The 19,833-nt window shown below is 31.9% G+C and overlaps 1 protein-coding gene across 1 annotated transcript in view; it reads left to right on the forward strand.

Annotated features, from left to right (window-relative positions):
- The window catches only part of LOC106457773 (cerebellar degeneration-related protein 2-like), an 80,538-nt gene extending 67,879 nt beyond the window's left edge, over nt 1–12,659 (forward strand). Inside the window, exons 3-8 of the mRNA XM_022383818.1 lie at nt 4,455–4,603; nt 5,424–5,516; nt 5,576–5,630; nt 6,462–6,584; nt 7,467–7,558; nt 8,431–12,659. Coding sequence (XP_022239526.1) covers nt 4,455–4,603; nt 5,424–5,516; nt 5,576–5,630; nt 6,462–6,584; nt 7,467–7,558; nt 8,431–9,601 — 1,683 coding nt within the window. The 3' untranslated portion in view covers nt 9,602–12,659. The remainder of the gene's footprint in view (nt 1–4,454; nt 4,604–5,423; nt 5,517–5,575; nt 5,631–6,461; nt 6,585–7,466; nt 7,559–8,430) is intronic.
- The last annotated feature ends 7,174 nt before the right edge of the window (nt 12,660–19,833 follow it).

Genomic DNA, 19,833 nt, shown 5'->3' on the forward strand with positions numbered 1-19,833 from the left:
CAATAAAAACACAAACAAACATCGATTATGACCAAGGATTATGTTATAGTTACTAGGTTAATATTTAGTTATCAACTATGTAGGTAGATTGTTTCTATCAGAAATTATTGATAGTTAATTAAAAGATGCAATATCAAATTGCTTCTTATAAACAACAACATCTACAACTAATCTTCTGGATTAAGGTTACAATAATTTACACATAGCACCTGATTTGAAACATTTACTAATTAGTAAGTAAGAAAGACACTAAGTGGCCCCTTGAGTGTCTTGTTTCAAAAAAACACCACTGACATTCCTTAAACCTTTACAGTAACACAGAAATAAGAAATGGAGGATAAGTATTCTATATGAAGATATGTAAACTGAAAGTGAAATGGTTGCTATCAAAATAGAAAAGGTTTGATATTAATTAATTTTATATCATCATGAATTTAGAAGAAAATTTATTTTCCATAAATAACATATATATATATATATATATATACCGATGACAAAGCGTCATCAAACAAGAAATGCCTATCTGTTTATCCATCAACTCGCATTTCTGTAACAACGGCTCTTGAACTCATCTCGAGGGTTGGCAGTCGACTCCAAATACTTGCAGCGTTTAGCTGGCGTATCGATCGTTTATATAAATAACGAACGATACATTTCATCTTCTATGGGCAAATGTATTGACAGTTCATTGTGTTTACAGTAAAGTATCGGATAGTTAGTTACCTGATGTTTACCTTAGTAGTGGGTAATTGCAGAAAAATAAGCTGTAAAGCTCATATTTCCACTGCGTGTGAATATTTAAAGTGTACACAAAATAGCGAGACTTCCTTCGTAAAACTGGTCGAAGTTCTAAGGAAATACAGTCAACAAATTATTCACGTGTGCAGCATATAATCTACCTCGATTGTTATAATACTCTACATCTTTTTATATACAACTAAAATTAACAGAGGAAAATACACTACAAGAAAGACTTCTTGACACATCAGGATTTGTTTGGGTTATAAGACCGTTTCTTGATAGATCAGAATTTATTGTAGTTATAACACCGTATCTTGACAGACCAGGATTTGTTGTGGCTATAACACCCTTTCTTGACAAACTAGGATTTCTTTTGGTTAAAACACCGTTCCTTCACAGACCAAGATTTGTTGTGTTTATAACACTGTTTCTTGACAAAATAGAATTTGTTGTGGTTATAATACCGTTTCTTGAGAGATTAGGATCTTTTGAAGTTATTAAACCTTTTCATAGACGAACTCTGGTTTCATGTAGTTATAATACCGTTTCTTGACAGGCCAGGATTTGTTGGGATTATAACACCATTTCTTCACAGACTATTTATTGGAATTATAACACCGTATCTTGACAGACCAGGATTTGTTGGGATTATAACACCCTTTATTGACAAACTAGGATTTGTTGTGGTTATAACAACGTTTCTTGACGAACTAGGATTACTTATGATTATAACACAGTTTCTTTACAGACCACGATTTGTTGTGGTTAAAACACCGTTTCATGACAGATCAGGATTTGTTATGGTTATAACACTCTTTCTTGACAACAGGACAGATTACAGTCTATAGCTTAATTTGATGGTGGAAGGCAAAGTGTTTGTTTAATGAACATGACTGAACATCATAAAAAAGAATGAACAACAATCTATGGTATGTCGCTTAAGTAAAAATGAATGGTATGCAGTTCTTTAATGACTATAAAAAAAGTATTACACACCTGGCGGATGTTATTATAAATGAGTGCTAAGTTGCCTAGTAATTAAGACAATAGTCTCTAATAGACGCTGGCATTTCTTTTTAATGTCCAGATGGTTTAATATCAACTCTATTGACCTCCAGAATGTAAATTTATGTAACTTATGCTCGAAGTAGATTTGACTATATACACACACACATATACAGTATATGAGGCAGGCGGTAGCACTAGCTATGTAGGGATGGTTCGGACTGTTTGTTAAAATGGTATTTTAAATATCTCCTCAATAGGTCATCAGAACTTTACAATACTATACAGTGTTTCCTTTTATAACAATATCTATGTAATGACTGAGTCACAGTTTCTGGGAATATCTGTAAATATCATAGAAAAAAGTCCGAATTTCTTGTTCTTCTTTCTACTGCTTCTTTTTTATTACATGGTATCTCAAAAACCAAAACAATGGTGTCAACAATTCACTGAGGTGACATAGTTTCGAACGGACTACCCGCTTTTATAAATATTATCTTGTACACATATCAAACAGACGATGCGCTACTTTGAACTTATAGACTTGATGGTAAGTTGGTAGAGATCCTGATGAGCAATAAAATCGAATCGGAGATATGCGCGCCCCACGCTTTTTTATTGGTGGCGCACAATAATATAGTTAACAATTAAAGAAAAAACTTTTAAAAAAGATGTAAATATTGGGGTGGTATTTGCATCATCCCTACATATTAGCAAAGGCAAGAATTAAATCAGTGTGTGAAGCTACTTGCAACTTTGCATAGATGGTGTTGAGAGACCAGAATCTGATGTTCCGAGACTAAAGACTTGAGAACTGAGCAGATGAGACTGAGACCTTATAATTTGATCTTGAAGCTGATCTTGAGATCCCATCTTTGATAGATTGTTGGAGATTATATAATAGTTAAAAAAAAACAACTGAGATAACTGAAATGTGTTGTGTGTGTGTGTGTGTGAGAGAGATGTTCAGAAAGACATCTTGTTACAGCCTGTCGCAGCCAAACAGTTTTGGCTTTTTTGCAAACTATGTAATCTGTACCCATTCAAGACAGTCACACATAAGCCTATTTTCATTCTGATTACATAATCAATGATGTATAGAGCCACGTTTTTACTGCTGAAACTACTAATATCTGAGAATTTAATAGGTCTATCATAAACCCTCACTCCTCAGGTGTGTGAAATTTAAAAATAACAAAAAGTCTTGTCCAAGGGACAAAATGCTGGAAGATTTACCTGCCCCTCCATGTTCCACAAAAGATACCCAAAATATTGGAAAAGTTAAATTTTAGAATTTTACTTTAACAGTGAATAGTAAAAAATGAAAAGAAAGATAAAATGAACTGACAACTCAGTTGTTTGCATCATTTCTATAAAGGTGTAGGTGTAATCTTTATTACTCATGTCTATATTAAATACATTATTTTGCAGACATGGTAAAAAAATACTATACACGAATGCAGGTTTTTTGGTAAAAATGACAAGACGTCAATATGTTTTTAAGAAGTACCTGATTCAGATGCAAAACACTGAAACAGGGATTCTTTTTTGTTATATTCTGTGTCCTTTGTCAGCTGTTAGATTTCTTTACAGTGCTAAATGGATAAACTAGATGAATCTATCAATAATTATATTTGAAATATATATATTAGTGTATTATAATATGCCATTTTGAGAAAATCAGTTTTTTCTGTAGTTTCCACAATAGAATAGGAAATTTCAAGTGTGCTAATTGTTAGATATAATCATTATAGATTTTTTTAAGATCTAAAAAATCTAACTTTAATTGTCTATTCAAAATATTATAAGATTTGTTTTTTGACAAATGAGTTGTATCCATAGGCCTTTGTAGTCAAAATGGGGATACTGCATCTAATCTGTTCCTATACACTAGTTATGTATTTTATGGTTTTTAACATCTATTCATTAGGATTTTACAGCACAGAATGTAAATACCCTTTGCACGAAGTGATGAATAAATCACTGCTACCACAAACTAGAATGGTGTGTAATATATACACATTTAGAGAAATGCATTTTTAACTATTCCTGTGTATATGCTAAGCTTCCACAATTCAGAATTTTCAGGAACTTGTGTGTGTGTTTGTCTCTAGACAGATGTAGTTGTTTTGGTCATTGGTCAGTATGAATTCAACATTTTTTCTCTTTTTTTCTTTTTCTTTAACTTATTCCAGGCCCTACTAACTAATTATTATTCTGGTTATTTTCTTATATCATTAATCTGTTGGAAATTATTATTATTGTTTATACTGACCTGGAAACTTGTATTTCAAATATCTTATGGGCATGAATCTGCATGCAGAACATCAGTCAAAGAAAAGTCATTACTACAATATAGTGTATGCTCTGTTATGAATATAAACTGGTTTTGCAAATATAAAAAAGTTAAAACTTTCATAAACTCAATGTGTATGGAGAGAGAGAGAGAAAGCTATTTAAATGGTTTTCCTTGTTATGAATTAATTTTTTCTTTGTTAATTAATTTCACTAAAAACATGTTTAGACATTTTTGTTACTTTTTTTTCTGTTGTAATTTAAAATTATTTCTACTTATAGTCTTGTGTTTGAAGAGGAATTTTGAACTACTAGGAGATAACAAATAAATGAAATTGCGCCAAATCCTGTTGTTTATTGGTTCTGTTTTTGATTTTTACAAAACACTAACATTTTACTGTATTACGTTATAGCTATTAACAAAACAGGCGTCAGCTCTTCGTGAAGTGAATGACTCTCGGTTGAAGATATATGAGCAGTTAGAAAGTAGTATTGCTGACCTAGAACGGACCAATCAGCGACTGCAAACAGAATCATCAGAAGACAAGAAGAGAATTAAAAGGTAATATACATAGTCAAATGACCTCTGAAGAGACCATTGAACATCATGTGGTTGAACCATTGACCATATTTCCTCCTCAACATAGAGTTACCTCTCCAGAGTACAAGTTTTTGCTTATGAAAACACAAGTAAAGCAGTGTTAACTTAATGATTCAAGTGGTTTGAAGAACTTGACAAAACAAAAACTACTTGTCAAAGTGAGTCATTTTATAAAGGAAGGGATTTATGGATGACTACACATTTTAAGTGAGTGTCTGGTTACATTTTGTATGAAATGACTCACAGTTGCATATTTTACATGCACACACATTATGAACAATATGAACTGGTAAGTGAGATCAGTTGTCAATGGAAACATTTTGTCTTTCATAAGTTGCTCATGGAGGCTTTTTGTAAGACATGTCGTTTATTGTTTCATGATTCAAAGGAATGTTTATTTTTTTCATTGAGTGTGACATAAGAATAATTTAAGAAGTACTAAACCACTGAAGTAAACCTTTCTGGTAACATTTCTTAAATTCAAGCAAACCAAAAAATGTTAAGTAAGACTGTTATAAATGTATCTTTGCATAAGATGTTAATCACAGTAGGCTGTCTTATGTTACTGCATTGATCAAACAAATTTAATTAATCAAAACAAACTTTTAAATGTGATAAAAAAAAAATAATTGATAAAGGTAGAAAATCTGCATAAAATAGTATTTTATATCTAGACAGAAATAGGTTATTCTCTGTTATTTGCCTTGATTTGTTATCAATATATATATATATATACACGAGATGTGTGTTTGTATAATAATAACTTTCTTTCTTTCATTAGTCTCTGTAACAGTATTGAAACTCTAGAAAAGAAATGTGAAGAACTTCAAGAACTAGCGGATGAATTAAAAAAGCATCAGTTTATCAGTCAAAAATAGAGAGGCATCAAACTTTGAAAGAGGGCCAGGAAGCAGGTTTAAAAAAAAATCTAAGGAGAGTTCTGAGTCTAGACAGTGGTTTTCATGATGATACATTCTCAGTACATCAGGTACATGTTCACTAGATAGTTAAATATAGATGAGAAACAAATTTTTATCAAGTGCTGTTAGAACTGATATTGTGTGATAACTTGTAGAGCTCTATTATTGTATACATCTCTTCATTCTGTTTAAGGATTCATTTAGGAATAAATAGGATTTTGTGCACAAAGCCATTTTTATCCATGTAGATAGATCTTACAGAATTCATGAAGTCTTCAATAAAAAAAAGAAAAAAAAAAAAAAAGGACAGACTGTGATCTAAATGGGAATCTAAATACATACCTAAAACATTTTAGTACATGGATGCTTTCTCCATATTATAGCTTTAGTTGGACAAAAATGCATCAGAACAGTTGAGATAGAAGTCTTGAAAGAATTATAGTTTGTTAATCTTTGTACTTCAAGGCAAAGTTTTAATCGATGAAATTTAGATGTTATATTAAAGTGTTGTTACTAACCAATGTTAATTGATTTTTATTAGTAGAGTAGTTGCATTAGTGCATGTGCCACATTACATACTAAGATTACTTTAACTCTCTCACTGCTATTTGTGTAGATAAACAACTGTTTTAGTGTCAAGTATATTTTTAGATACACCATAAGAAAAATCGAAGTGACAGGTTTTTAATATTTTGTTGCTTATCTGAAACTTGTGACTGGCAAACTCTGGGGGTCTTCATGATGGTACAAAATTCCAAAGTCCTATAGGATTGTTGTAGAGGAGAAAATGTATTTTTCCATGGCAGTGAAAGAGTTGCATCAGTCTTCTTGTCATCAAAATAATTGTAAACCATAGATCCAATGTAAGTGAGGAGCTCATAACTCTTCTCAATTAACAGGATATTTGTGTTGATCAAGAGGTGATAAAGCTTCGGGCTTCAGCTTCCAAACTCAAAAGTCAATTGGCCAGAGAACAACAAGAAAAGTTGGATCTGCAAACTGAAATTGAAATACTGATACAAGTAAGTTTTAATATCATGTGTTCAGTAGTAGATGTTCTAAGATAATACTCTTAAGAGAGTAATGGATTTTTTAAGATGTTTTCAGTACATTTGTTCTGTTCAAATTTGAAATCACCAGAAAAACTTATTACTTGCTTATATAATTTTTATAATGTGGTGTTAATCAAGCTTTGATGTTTCCTTTAAAATGTATCACATAGAGTATGAAGGTTAATATTTAAAATATCTAATAAATTTATGTGCCATAAATTAACATGTTCTGTATCAACAAAATGTTTAAGTGAGGTTGAAGTGTTGATGAAAGTTAGGTTTCATTGAACATTTACTTGCACCTTTAGTAGTAACTGATAAAGACATACTGATGAACATTTAGTGAATTATATATATTTCATAAATAAGCAAGTGAAGATTTACTCTAAAAACTGCTGTAAACAACATTAGTGACTTGTGATTTGTTTGAAAGAAATCTCGAATGAAAAGCTATAAAACATTAAAATGCTTAAAAGTTGGGAATCACTTTTATCTGAGAGCAGAAGTTACAAAACTGCCAACAGTTATAGGTATAACTGTTAAATCATATGAAAATTTATTACCTTATTTCTGGAGAATTAAAGATAGTGAACTCCTTCGTTGGTTGTGATTCATCACCTCAACCTAGAATGAAAAATGCTTTTTCACTTAACACTCATGAATAAACAATCAATTGTCTTTTTGTGAGGTAAAGAAAATCCAGTTTACTTTCACAGACTGAAGTTATTACATTTGTTTCAGTTGAACTAGTGCTCATTATTGGTTGTTATTTGTTTAAGTTAAACATGCTCATTATTGGTTGTTATTTGTTTCAGTTAAACTAGTGCTCATTATTGGTTATTATTTCCACAGGAGAATGTTCATCTACAATATCAGCTTCAGCTTTTTCAGGAAGAAGTAAAATCCAGTTTAGATATTGAGTTACAGACAGAAATTGCTAATAGGTTGGTTAATGGATGGTTTTGATCACAATCTGCAGCTTTATTATAGTACTTTATGTTAAATTTTGTTCGTTTTTATTTAATAAAACTACAACTAAGTTGACATAGTTTTTTCATTTGCACACACATACATTCTTTGGATGTAGCTCAGCTTGTTTTATTACACATAATAATGGGTAATGTATCAACTCAAAGTGGTTAGCAAAGTCCATAGCATGAAATAGTGTTATTTCTTGTTGAATGCAGAGCTACACAGTGAACTGTCTCAGCTGTACCCAAAACCTAAAATTTAATAAAAAGATAAAACAAACACATACCAATACTTGTTATTTGGATCATAATATGGAGAAAGACTGCATGATTTTATAATAGCCTAAGCAGGTGATGCATGACCTGCTGATAAATCATAGATGTAAGAACATATCACAATAATACTTACAGAAAGTGGATTATTTTTCAAAATATCTCTAAGTTTATTCAGAGCTAGGGATATCTCTAAGATCATAATCATGAACTTTTAAGTATGTAGTGACTTGATGCTGCCACGGAAAGTGCCTGGAACCAAAATTTTATTAATAAGATTTGTTGGTTCAAACTAAAGATTTATTGATAACAGGAAATTGTAATTACTTCCTTTATGCTAAATCCACATTACTAAAATGTTGTAATTGGTTTTATATATTATCAGAAGTGGTGAACTACTGTTGAAATACTCTTATGGTGTTTATAATTGTGAAATATGTTATGTATTTTTGATTTTTGGCATCTTAAATAAAAAGAAAATAATGCACCCAAAATAAATCTAGTAATTTAGATTAATTAATGAACTGGTAAAGAAAAATTTGTAAAATATTTATATTTTTTTTTATGTTCAGAAATGACAACTGCCCAGACTGCCAATTTACACTTCCAGTCATTGATGGGGAAGAAACTAATGAAAACTTGGACTGTGATGTAGAAGCTGAGGAAGTTGCTGAGATTGGAGAGTGTACTCTGGTCCAGTTGAGAAATGGTGTTTTGGCTTACGGTAGTCAGGAATCCCTACTGCCACTTTCTTGTGCAATGGAATCTAAAATTCACAGTAGTAATATCCACAAAGGTGTGTCTCTTTTGAGTGAATTGGATGCTCAGTACAGGGACCTTATTGATAAGTATGAAAATATCTTAAGCTCTCACAGGTATACTCTGGAGGAAACAGCTGCCCAAAGTTCTGACATAGAAGGTTCAAAGAGTGCCAATAAAATTGATGATGAAACGACCAACAATTGTAAGCTTGATGCCAAACAACCAGGAAACGAGTTGACTGCTACATTGCATTGGTCTTCAACTTTACCAGAATTCTCAGGAGCCAAGTCGGGCATTGAAGAACTGTCAGAAGTTGGAGATTCTTCACTCTCCTCTGGGTTTTCTGAGAGTTCAGAACGTGGAATGATTGATCAACAAGTTCAAACTGAACAGTTGTTTGAAACTGGAAGAGAAGAAACTGCTTTTCGGAAAACCTTGGACTTGTCTTCATCATCTAATTGTTTAAATGGTCACTTCAGTCATAGTCCTCCTGAGTACAAGCGCTTGTTTGAGGAAATATTTGCTGTTTTGAAAAAGTCCCTTCATTCAGACCTGGAAGCTAACAAACAACTACCTCTAACTCCTTCATTAGAGGAAGGCATTCAAATATCAAATGAACAGCCAAAAATTAACAAGCTTTCTCCAACCAAGGTTTCTCTTATCTCTCAGCCAAAATCTAACACAGTTGGTTTTAATAGTCCTCACCTTTCTGCAGAGAGTAAATTGTTAAAAAATAAACCTTTAGATGGTAAGTTTTCTAGACGGATGGAAATTATTGGTAATCTCAACAGTAAATCACCTGACTGTAAGGTGTCCAGAAACCCTGCTTGGTTGTCTGTTCAAGACTTTTTTCTTCCTAAGCCATTTTCACATCCAACATTCAAGGCTAGGCTTGCTGGAAATCTGACCTATGCAGATGTTCTGAAGAAGGGACGGCACATTTGTAAAACAGGAACTTACCGTAACAAAGACAAACCATAGATGTGGTATAAGAGATTGAATTAATGATGTTTTATTATTTGAATTTTTTTTCATTCTACATAGGTTGAGTTGTGAAGGAACATGAGAATCGATATATAATTTGTACCTAACCTACACATTTAAAGTTAGTGTCATACCTTGTTTACCAGTTTTGGGACTTTTTCTTTAAACAAAGCACCTAAATTCTTCGCAGATTTTAGAAAGGATTTCAGATGTTGCATATTTGTTTGCTTTTATATATTTGTTCACCTATGGTTTCTGTTGTAGTAAAGTTGTTTTTTCTGTTTTTTCAATGATTGCATATTTATAAAATAACCTGCTGTTGATTTATGGTTGTACTTTTTTTTAAATGCTTGTTTTTTTCATATTGAAGAACAAATATGAGGTTTTTCCTCACTCTAAACCACAGTTTTCACATCTGTCTGTTATCAGTTTCATTGTAATTGTTCATGTAATGCAGAAATTATTGTAAACCCCATTTTAGGAACCTAAATGACTGCTTATTGTTTATTTTCATTGAAAATTCTTGTAAGTGGATATAATGAAATATCAAAAATCATATATTTTTAGAGCACTTATTTTAGAAGAAATGCAATTATTACTAAAAAGAAAGTGTCCTTTACGTAATGATAAAGAGCTTTGTTATGAACAACTACATAGAGCTGTGCTAAATATTAGTCTTACAATATACCAAACTCCATTTCTTTATCTGACTAACATGCCTGAAAACATTACTGAAAAGCTTTAATGCCATTTTATGTATGATAAAGTTTTAGTTGCAGACTACATATTGAGTTGTAGTATAGCTTTGATTTTAACCATAACTGGGCCTTTTACACTCAGGACATGATTACACAGCCCATACAAGTAGTAGTTCCCTTGTGTCTTCCCCATCTTGAAAAAATAGAATATTGATATGGGCTAACTTGATGCAGATCTGTAGCACTTGTTGAATTCAGATAAGCTGTGAATAAATGTAAAACTAGAAAGGTACTCGGAGGATGCAACTCCCACCCCACAATGTTTAGTTTTGCAGTAACCAATCTAAAATGTACACCAAACAATTCTGCACCTACAAAAATATTGGTCTAGGTGTCAGTATCCTCTTTCTAGCTCAGTTTGTTCTCCTCAAGTTTTGATTTTACAGAATCCGTGACTTGCTACCATTGTAATGAAAGTAGTTAACCTTTAATGTGATTGTGATTTGAGATACATTCCCCAAAAATTAACCAACTAGTCCTTCAGGGACACTTATGTTTGGCACCAAATTTTATCAAAATTGGATGCAAACATTCCAAGCTATACTGTTCATACAGACAGGCAAACAGGAGAGTAAACAATACCTTTACCATTGGTGGTGAGGATGAATGTATATAATTATCTATTGTAAAACAGCAGTATATTATAGTCAAATTATGTAGGTTATTACATTAACTATCTTAATGTACCAGTTTTGACAGAAGCTTAGGCATTAAAAAGCTTTTTTTTTTTTTATTAATTAAAAATACTGTTCTTGCTACTTATGACATGTTTTGGTGTTATATGAATTTTTAGATAACTTGATATTAAAAAAACAATTTTTTGATGATACAAAAACAAAACTAAGGCACATCCACAAACCTGTTCCAATCAAGAGTGGTGTATTTTCTTCATTAATGTTAATGCCTAAATTAACCACAAACATAAAGTTTTAAATGCCAAAAGTGAATAGTATCTGCAGTTATTTCCAATTCTTGTATTTTAGAAGTGTTTTAAATCAAATATTGCTTTTCTTGAAAAAAAAGTCATAGTTTAAAATTGACATTAAAATGTTAAGATTATACATGCCCACGAAAGACATCAAATGACAGAACATGAAAGAAATTATATGTAATATACAAGAGAGTACATTGTAACTGAAAAAAGGATACTACTTAGTTGAATGTAACCTATTAATGAACCTGGTGATTAATCAGTTAGCAAATTCCATTAATTGCCTAGCTCTAAGTGGAACACCAGTGAGAACATGAACTGACGTTTTTTAGATACAATGATACAAAGTAACAATGGCAACTATGAATTTAAGGTGTATCAAAGAAAAGAAATTTGCTGGTTTATCTTTTAACTTTAAAGCTTATGATTGATCCATTGTGCTTATAAAACCATTACCACATGTATATATTTATAAGGACTTTGGAAACATCAAAATGTTTTTTAACAAAATTGGCTTTCCGAATAATACTGTTGATAACATTATATATGTGGGTAAATTCAGTACTTCTAAACATTTACGTTGGAATGTAAGCAGTTTTGGTCTTGGAGCTTATTTTTCATTAGTATACAACTTTAAAAGCATGTGGAAAATAACTTTGCAATAAAATTGTTGGGAGTGATTTTTTTCAAAGAAAAAGTAGGATTAAATATGAGAAATTTTTACATAAAATTTATTTTTAAGACTATTCTGCTTTCTATGAATATGTTAAGTTGAAATTGATCACTATGGTGACAAACTTAGTGTCAGACCTGTCATTAGCTGTTTAATTATACTGATAATTCCTGATAAACCAAAATCTTATGATTTTGCTAGTTATACCAATTGTTTTTGATACTGTTTAACAACGTACAGATCGGTTTTATCAAACTGATTGATCGCTTCTTCACACACCATACATTGATTTTATCTCTTCATCCTCATCAAAATAGAAAAAGTATTGTAAATTTAGTAGAAATGTATGAAATGACAAAACAGCATGAAAAGTACAGAAATGATGAATCCACTTTGGGTACTGTAACAGTATATATACGTATATTTATTTGGCATCACCATCTGTGAAAACGGTATAAAATATGGGAATTATAGAGCCACTTTGAGTACTGTAATCAGAAATATTTTGTGCTATATATATGTCACTATCTATTAAATCAGCATAACAAATCATAGGAATTAAAGGGCCAATTTTGGCTCTGTAACCATAAATGTATATCGTTATATAGAATTGTATTCTAAACAAACGTGGATAGAAATATATCCGCAAACTACATGAAGTATGTAGCAAGGAAATAGACTAAAAACATTTTTAAGACACAATGTACCATTCAGTGTTGAGAAAACCACAAACTTTCATTGGGTATATCTCAAATGAGCGGAGTTAAAATGGGGCGTCTATCAAGAATGTGCTGATGCTATACTTGAGATACAAACTTTTATGGTGTATATAGCAAAGTTAACACATCATGAATGCAGATGTATTGTAATTGCTGGAATTAAGGCTCAAACCCTCCAGTATTCACTCAAAGAACCAAGTTCAACAAGTTGCAATCACTGTGATATTAACTGTGTGCTATGAAAGTAAAAAATGTTTCACAGTTAGTTTTAAAGTAACAGATTGTTGATCGCAGAAGTCTTGTCTTGATGTGACAGACGTAGCATTTTTACTTTCGTGTATGAGATGGGACAAAACTATCATTTAAATTATGTTATTAATAATTATTTAAAAAGTTTTTTCCCTGTAATTGTGGAGTTTATTCTAAGAATTCTGAAACATTCTTGTGTCAGTATTTAGTTCAGGGTTTTTAAGTTGTGTTTTGTAGAAGAATAATTTGTTTTCCTGTAGATTATTAACGTTTGCTGCTCACAAAGTAACGCATTATGCATAAACATATTGACACACTCCACGTTATCAAAGTTCTACGTGCTATAGTGTTATCAGAAAAGTACCTTTATTTTAAAATATTTGTTGTATATTCAACTTGTGTGGCCTAGAGTTTATATTTTATTTTTAGTATAAGCTAAATTGATGTAAATTCCTCGTGTATGATACTTTAAAATAAAGTGTTTTGAACTACATTTTTATTATGTCTCAAATTTTTAGCTACCCTTGTTCTCTAGTTGTTAACGCCATATATCGCTGTAATGCTGCACGTTGTACAAGAAGGTCATGAAGAGTGTTCATTACTGGTTATTACGGCTTATTCTACTAAAACAAAAAGGACGAAGCAACTAGAATAAGGTAAAGTTAATGACTTTCTGGACCCGTGTTGTCACTATGACAAAGCGGAAACTAAACAAATCAGTAATTTCGAAAATTCATATTTTACTATAGAAGGTACAAAACATGCAACACAAACAGCATTTATAAAGGAGAAAAACTCCAAGCTCATACCAATTTGTACAAGTATGTGTCGTTTCCTGAAAGTGGACAAAAACTGCCAAAATTGTACGAGGTGTTAGCAGCTTTCACCTAAGCAAAAGAACTAGTATACTTACAACGTTTCAGTACGCAGAACAACTGTATAACAATTTATAAATGTTATCTAAATAATCGTATGTTCTAAATATTAATACCAGAAGTTAAGAAAAATTATGTATATTATAATCGGTAATTTGGATGATAACTAATGCACATTTGCACGAACGTATGAAGTTTACAACAAAGAATTAGGAAGCATTCATTGTGTTTGTTTGTTTTTGAATTTCGCGCAAGGCTACACGAGGGCTATCTGCGCTAGCTGTCCCTAATTTAGCAGTGTAAGACTAGAGGGAAGGCGGCTAGTCGTCACCACCCACCGCCAACTCTTGGACTACTTTGGTGTGACGGGTATTCGAACCCGCGATCCTCAGATTGCGAGTTGAGCGCCCTAACCACCTGGCCAGCATTCATTGTGATGCTGAACTTAAAAACGAGCAGTTCAGGATCCTATTTTCAGCACTAAATGAAACAGAACTATGCACAAAAGAGATAACCATCAGTACGATGAGACTTGACATTCATGTTCATAAGTCATCATTCAAATTATTAATGAAAAATATATTGTAAATTAGTTACGGAAGGGTGAAATTCGTGGCTGTTTTAGTTTTGAACGAGAACGTATAAACAGGAATTTTAACTATTTCAAAAGAGCATAATAAGGCTTAAAAATCAAGCAAAGGTTAAAAAAAGTTCAAACATGATAAAACACGTTCGAACATTAGAAAAATTGCTAACATTCTCAACCAAAAATAAATTCTAGACTCACGAAAGAACCTCTCCAGGTTCTACAAATGTCTGTCCTGTCTCCAGTTCTTTCAATCGCTGTACAGGAAGATTTCACAACAAATGTTTAAGGATGAAAAACCCACATATCAGTTTGTTTCATAGCAAAGCCCCATTGGATAATCTGTTGTGTCAACTGCTGGGCACCACATTTTTGCGTTGTAAGTCCGTAGTCTTACCGCTATCCTATCGGGGGACCCCACATATTATCTCTAAAATGTTTTTCAAACAGAAAAGCGATTGGATTCAAACATTACGTAGAATTATTCAAATTGGATTTTCTTGATAACTTTTCACTGTATATAAATATGCAAAATATTAGGTACGAAATTAAGTACACATTTTCTCATCTGCTGTTAGAGTAAAAACTAATAAATATAACCGGTCAAACTGGACCTTATTACTATTTGAGTGCCTCAAGGGTCAGTGCTTTCGTTTCTCTCACTTACATTAATGATACTGATAGAGCAGTCATTACTAAATTCATAAAGTTTGCGGATGACAGCTCTTGGTTATATCTAGCTGCATTGAGGATGTTGGGATATTATAGAATGACTTGGCTCACCTTGTGAGTTGGGCAAATATTTGGTAAATGGTCTTTAGGTATAGTAGTGCAAGATGATGCTCTTAGGTTCTCATAATGTGAGTCATACGTTCAATATATATATGGGAATCCACTCAGTAGCGTAACCGCAGAAAAATATCTTGGTATACTGATGGATAAGTCGCTCAAGACACTGAGGCATTGCTCTGTTGCTAGTAGTAAAGCTAATAAAATTATACGGTGTATTTATATACAAACTGATTACAAGTCAAAGATCACTAGTTAGGCTTCTTTTTGTATCGTTATCTAAGAAAGGATACTGACTTATCGAAATAGGTTCGAAAAAGAGCTACTAGCATAAGATCATTAAACTTATTTTCTCTTGAGATAAGAAAGTATGTGTGTTTGTTTTAGGAAAAACCACATTGAGCTGTTTGCTGTGTCCACCGAGGGGAGTTGAATCCCGGATCTTAGCGTTGTAAGTCCGTATACTTACCGCTGTCCCATCGATGGACGAGATAAAAGGGAAAAAGCTGATCTTATTGAAACTTACAATATTATCCAGAGGATTGATAGAATAGTGTCCTTCCGATTTATTTTTGTGCTGTATTCTCAGGAAAGATGATACAAGTTTAAAACTTGGAAAAGACAGGGTTGACTCCAATTAAAATAGTTTTATTTTTCTAACAGTGTGATTGATTTTCGGAATGATTTGTTGTCTCCAATAATGGAGGCTGGCACTTTACAAGAGTTTAAAAGGGGGACTGATAATTTTCTGAAAAATAAAGGGTGCATTTAAGTCTTATATTTCTTAAGGGTGTGTGTGTGTGTGTAAGAACAGCCTTGAAGGACCGAAGAGCACTTAGTTGTCTGTATGCTATGTTTAACCAATGCACTGAAATATATAAAGCGTAATCATAACAAAGGCTTCAAACTCACTGTAACTTTTATAATTTGTTTTCTTTTTTAAACGAGACGTCCAAGATGATACTATATATATAAACTGCAGAGATTCTAGGCATGCTTTTTGAGAGTTAAACTTAATGCTCACAATTTCCTCTACTCTGACAGTTAGGATTAACATCAAAGCAAATAACTTGAGAAAACGTGCTCCATTAGTAACACAAACGATTCTGAAAATTGCCGTTTTTCTCCACTGTTAATGTTCTGTGGTTTGATTAAATTCATCCGTTATTTTTGTCACGATTGACCATCTAAACAAAAGGTTTGCCTTATGTTATTAGTAGTGCAGCAGTCGTAGGTCGCATTGTAGAATCAGCACAAATGAGATTGAAAACAACTAGATTTTTTCTCTCTCCATAATTAAATGAAGAATTCATAATTCTCAAACTCCAAATCGATGCCTTCCTCCATCAGTGGACTTACATCGCAAGAAACAGGAACACGCTGGTTTCAATAACCGATATAGCCCATTGTGTAGCTTCGGGCTTAACTACAAACAAACCAAATCGCTGGGCCACATTGACTTTATCCTGTGATTAAAAATGTTGACATTACATAACGGACATGCACTAAACATTTCATAATAACGTTGAAGAAAACAAAACAAAAAGAGAATAAATAAAATACAAACAGAACACAAAGATTAGATATGGCTATGGCACCTATGAACTATGATACTAAATAACATATAAAAACACAAACAATACAACGGAAGGGTGATGATTCTATTACTTCAAAATTCTAATCGTCCGAAGCATGTTGTAACAAATATTTTATCGAGTACTTAAAATAACACGTATTAATATTTCCATACTTTCTCATTGTTTTATATTTTAAAACTATAAATTGTGGTCAATAATTTTCCTAAAACTAGATAAGTTCAGTTTGCATTTTTTACAACATTTTCAGACCTTAATGTTATAAATATTCAATTGTTTTTAGTTGACTTCTTAGTTATCGGTAATAAATTTGTTTTAATGTTGAAGCGAGACCTTTATATTTATGCTAGTTTAGCAAAAATGGCAAAATACCACTGAAAATTGTATTTTATACGTTTATCGGTGTGATACACAATGGTGAGTTCTTATATTTAGAAAATTAAACGATTGATTAATCTTATTGATTGATAACACGAGTTTAAATTCTCCAATGAAATGTTAAACTTTAATATTTACATGCAGGATTGGGTATGTTAGTTAAGTATACCACGTGACCGTAGTATAATCAAATTTTAATAAAACTGAAAACAAAAGAGTGATTGTGGGGGTAGGGGGTAGAATGAAACAATTGTTACTAGTGATTTCTGGCAACAGATTATTTGTTGCTTTCGAGGGTGAAAGTGACCAACTTCTGTTTCCTGGGGCCGAAACAAAATCAGATGCTGGCCACTCTCACTCCCTTGGACAACAAAATTATCTGTTGCCCTCATAGCTAGTCAGTAATTGTTCAATGTACACTTCTTCTGTAGACTGAAACCACTTACGTTCTTTGATGTTTGAATAATATCTTCTTATAGTTTTCCTTCACCTTTATACGGGTATTGAAAGGATGTTGCATGTGTGTTTTTCGAGATTGGCAATTAAAATGTTCTAAAAATAACAACTTCTTGGAAAAGTCAAGACATTAAAGATTAATTACCGTTTTATTTAAAAAAAGTTACTTCCTCAATATGAAATTCAGTTACTGCATAAAAATTATGTGGTTAAAGTGTTCAATCTTTTGGACGTAGTTACCCACCATGATAAGATTCTGAGTGGTTTATCTTTTTTGATTTTGATTTTACAATATAATATTTCTTAATTTTTTATGTAAACATACAACTTTGGCGTAATTTTAAGATGTGATAAAAAAACAGTCGTAAGTAGACTCAAGTCTAAAAGGTTATCCATTTCAATTACGTTTATGATTTACTCTTAAAATGAAAAAAAAACTTATTAAGTAATATATTTTTTGTAAGGAAAGGGAGGTAAAAAATTCATATAGAAAATGCATTGAGGCTTAGTTCACATAAGATCTCCCAGATGGCAGCCAGCTCGAAATTTTAAGGTTGTCAATTTCAATAATGATGTCCGAATGTTTTCACTTGCAAAGAGTTCCGCACTTCTACCTGGTATCATTACAGGGATAAATAACTTGCTAGTTTATATTTTCATATAATTTTGTATGCATTCATAATTACACGTTTATATCAATATGAAGCGACGCTGTCCAATAGGTTATTTTTTAATAATGTCTTGAAAAATTCTTGTAATGAATATCTGGTGCATAAGACGAGTCACAGCTTTGCATTATGTATACATGTACAAGTGCTATATGTTAACCTCATAGCTAATGTTCTGGATCCAAACTATGGCTTTGTTTAGTTGGAAAATGATCATCCAGGATTTTAAGAAGTGAAATCAGCCTTAAGGAATAGCATCATTGATGCTAATTTGAAAGAAGCAGATAGTCTTTCTGATGCACAACTAATTCAAAGGGTAGCCAGTAGCACCGCTGTAAGACAGACTTATCAAAGTGAATGCACCATGCTTCCACAGAAGTGTTCATTCAATTCTTTTCACATCATATGCAAAGCATCAGTAACAATTTCAGTGATTCAGTCCTCAGCCTACAACAATGTATTCTCTTGTTTTATTGGCTTTGGAAATACTTCTCTCACTATTAATAAAGTAAAATTGATGGAAAACTTTGAAATAAATGCCATCTTTTCTAAACTTTGTCCACTGTACGAGAAGATATATCAGTGGTAATAGAAAAGGTCTTTAACCAGGAGAAGGGGAGCTGTTCAACATTAAGCAAAAATGCTACCAAGACTTCCTCTCATTTTAGTGTTTTTAAGATGCAACAAACACTTACAGAGAAGGCTATCATTCTTAATAATGTTGAAACAAATGCCACAACTAAAACAAATAATGGTAATGATTTAAATTGCATGGCATAAATACATATTTACTTGACATAATTTTAGATATGTATATCACATTTAATTAACCATTACAGATTATTAACATTTAACAACAATTAAATCCATTTCAATGGAAATAAGAATCCTGTCATTAGTAAATGTTTACTGTGCAATGATTTTTACTGTTGAGATTATCTTCTCTTATTGATTAAATTGTCCAAATAAAAATATATTAATTAGACATCCTTATCAAGAAATTATTTAATTTTTTGCTAAGCATTAACTAAATGTCAAAACATAATTCCTTGTCAGTTGATTTTAAATTTCATTTTGTTACTTCAATTTCATTGAAAATGGGTTTAATTGTTGTTAAATGTTCATTGGATGCAAATAATTTAAAAGTGACATACATATTTAATTGTATGTCATTTGAACATCTATGCCATACAATTTAAAGCATTACTAAAATAATTGTTAATATATCTTTGTGGTGTGTATTCCTAAAGTGGCCTGAATGGAACTTTAACAACGTTAATATATGTTTTATAAATTTTGAAATTACTGTTTTGTATTTTTATATTGAAATAAGTAGCATATCTTTAGTGGGCAAGTTAGAGTCATGTATGTTAGCGATAGATATATTAGGTCGTCAAGAAATTGATGTCGCGTTTTTGGAACACTTTCATTAACCACCACCCCCAAAAAACGTACACCACGTATAATAGTTAAACGAACTACCTAAACGTCACGTTAGTGTAGCCTATATAATGTGTAAAGTTGAGTATACTCTAACCCCTAATAATGATGG

The sequence above is a fragment of the Limulus polyphemus genome, unplaced genomic scaffold (genome assembly GCF_000517525.1).
Source record: "Limulus polyphemus unplaced genomic scaffold, Limulus_polyphemus-2.1.2 Scaffold372, whole genome shotgun sequence".
NCBI classification, from domain to species: domain Eukaryota; kingdom Metazoa; phylum Arthropoda; class Merostomata; order Xiphosura; family Limulidae; genus Limulus; species Limulus polyphemus.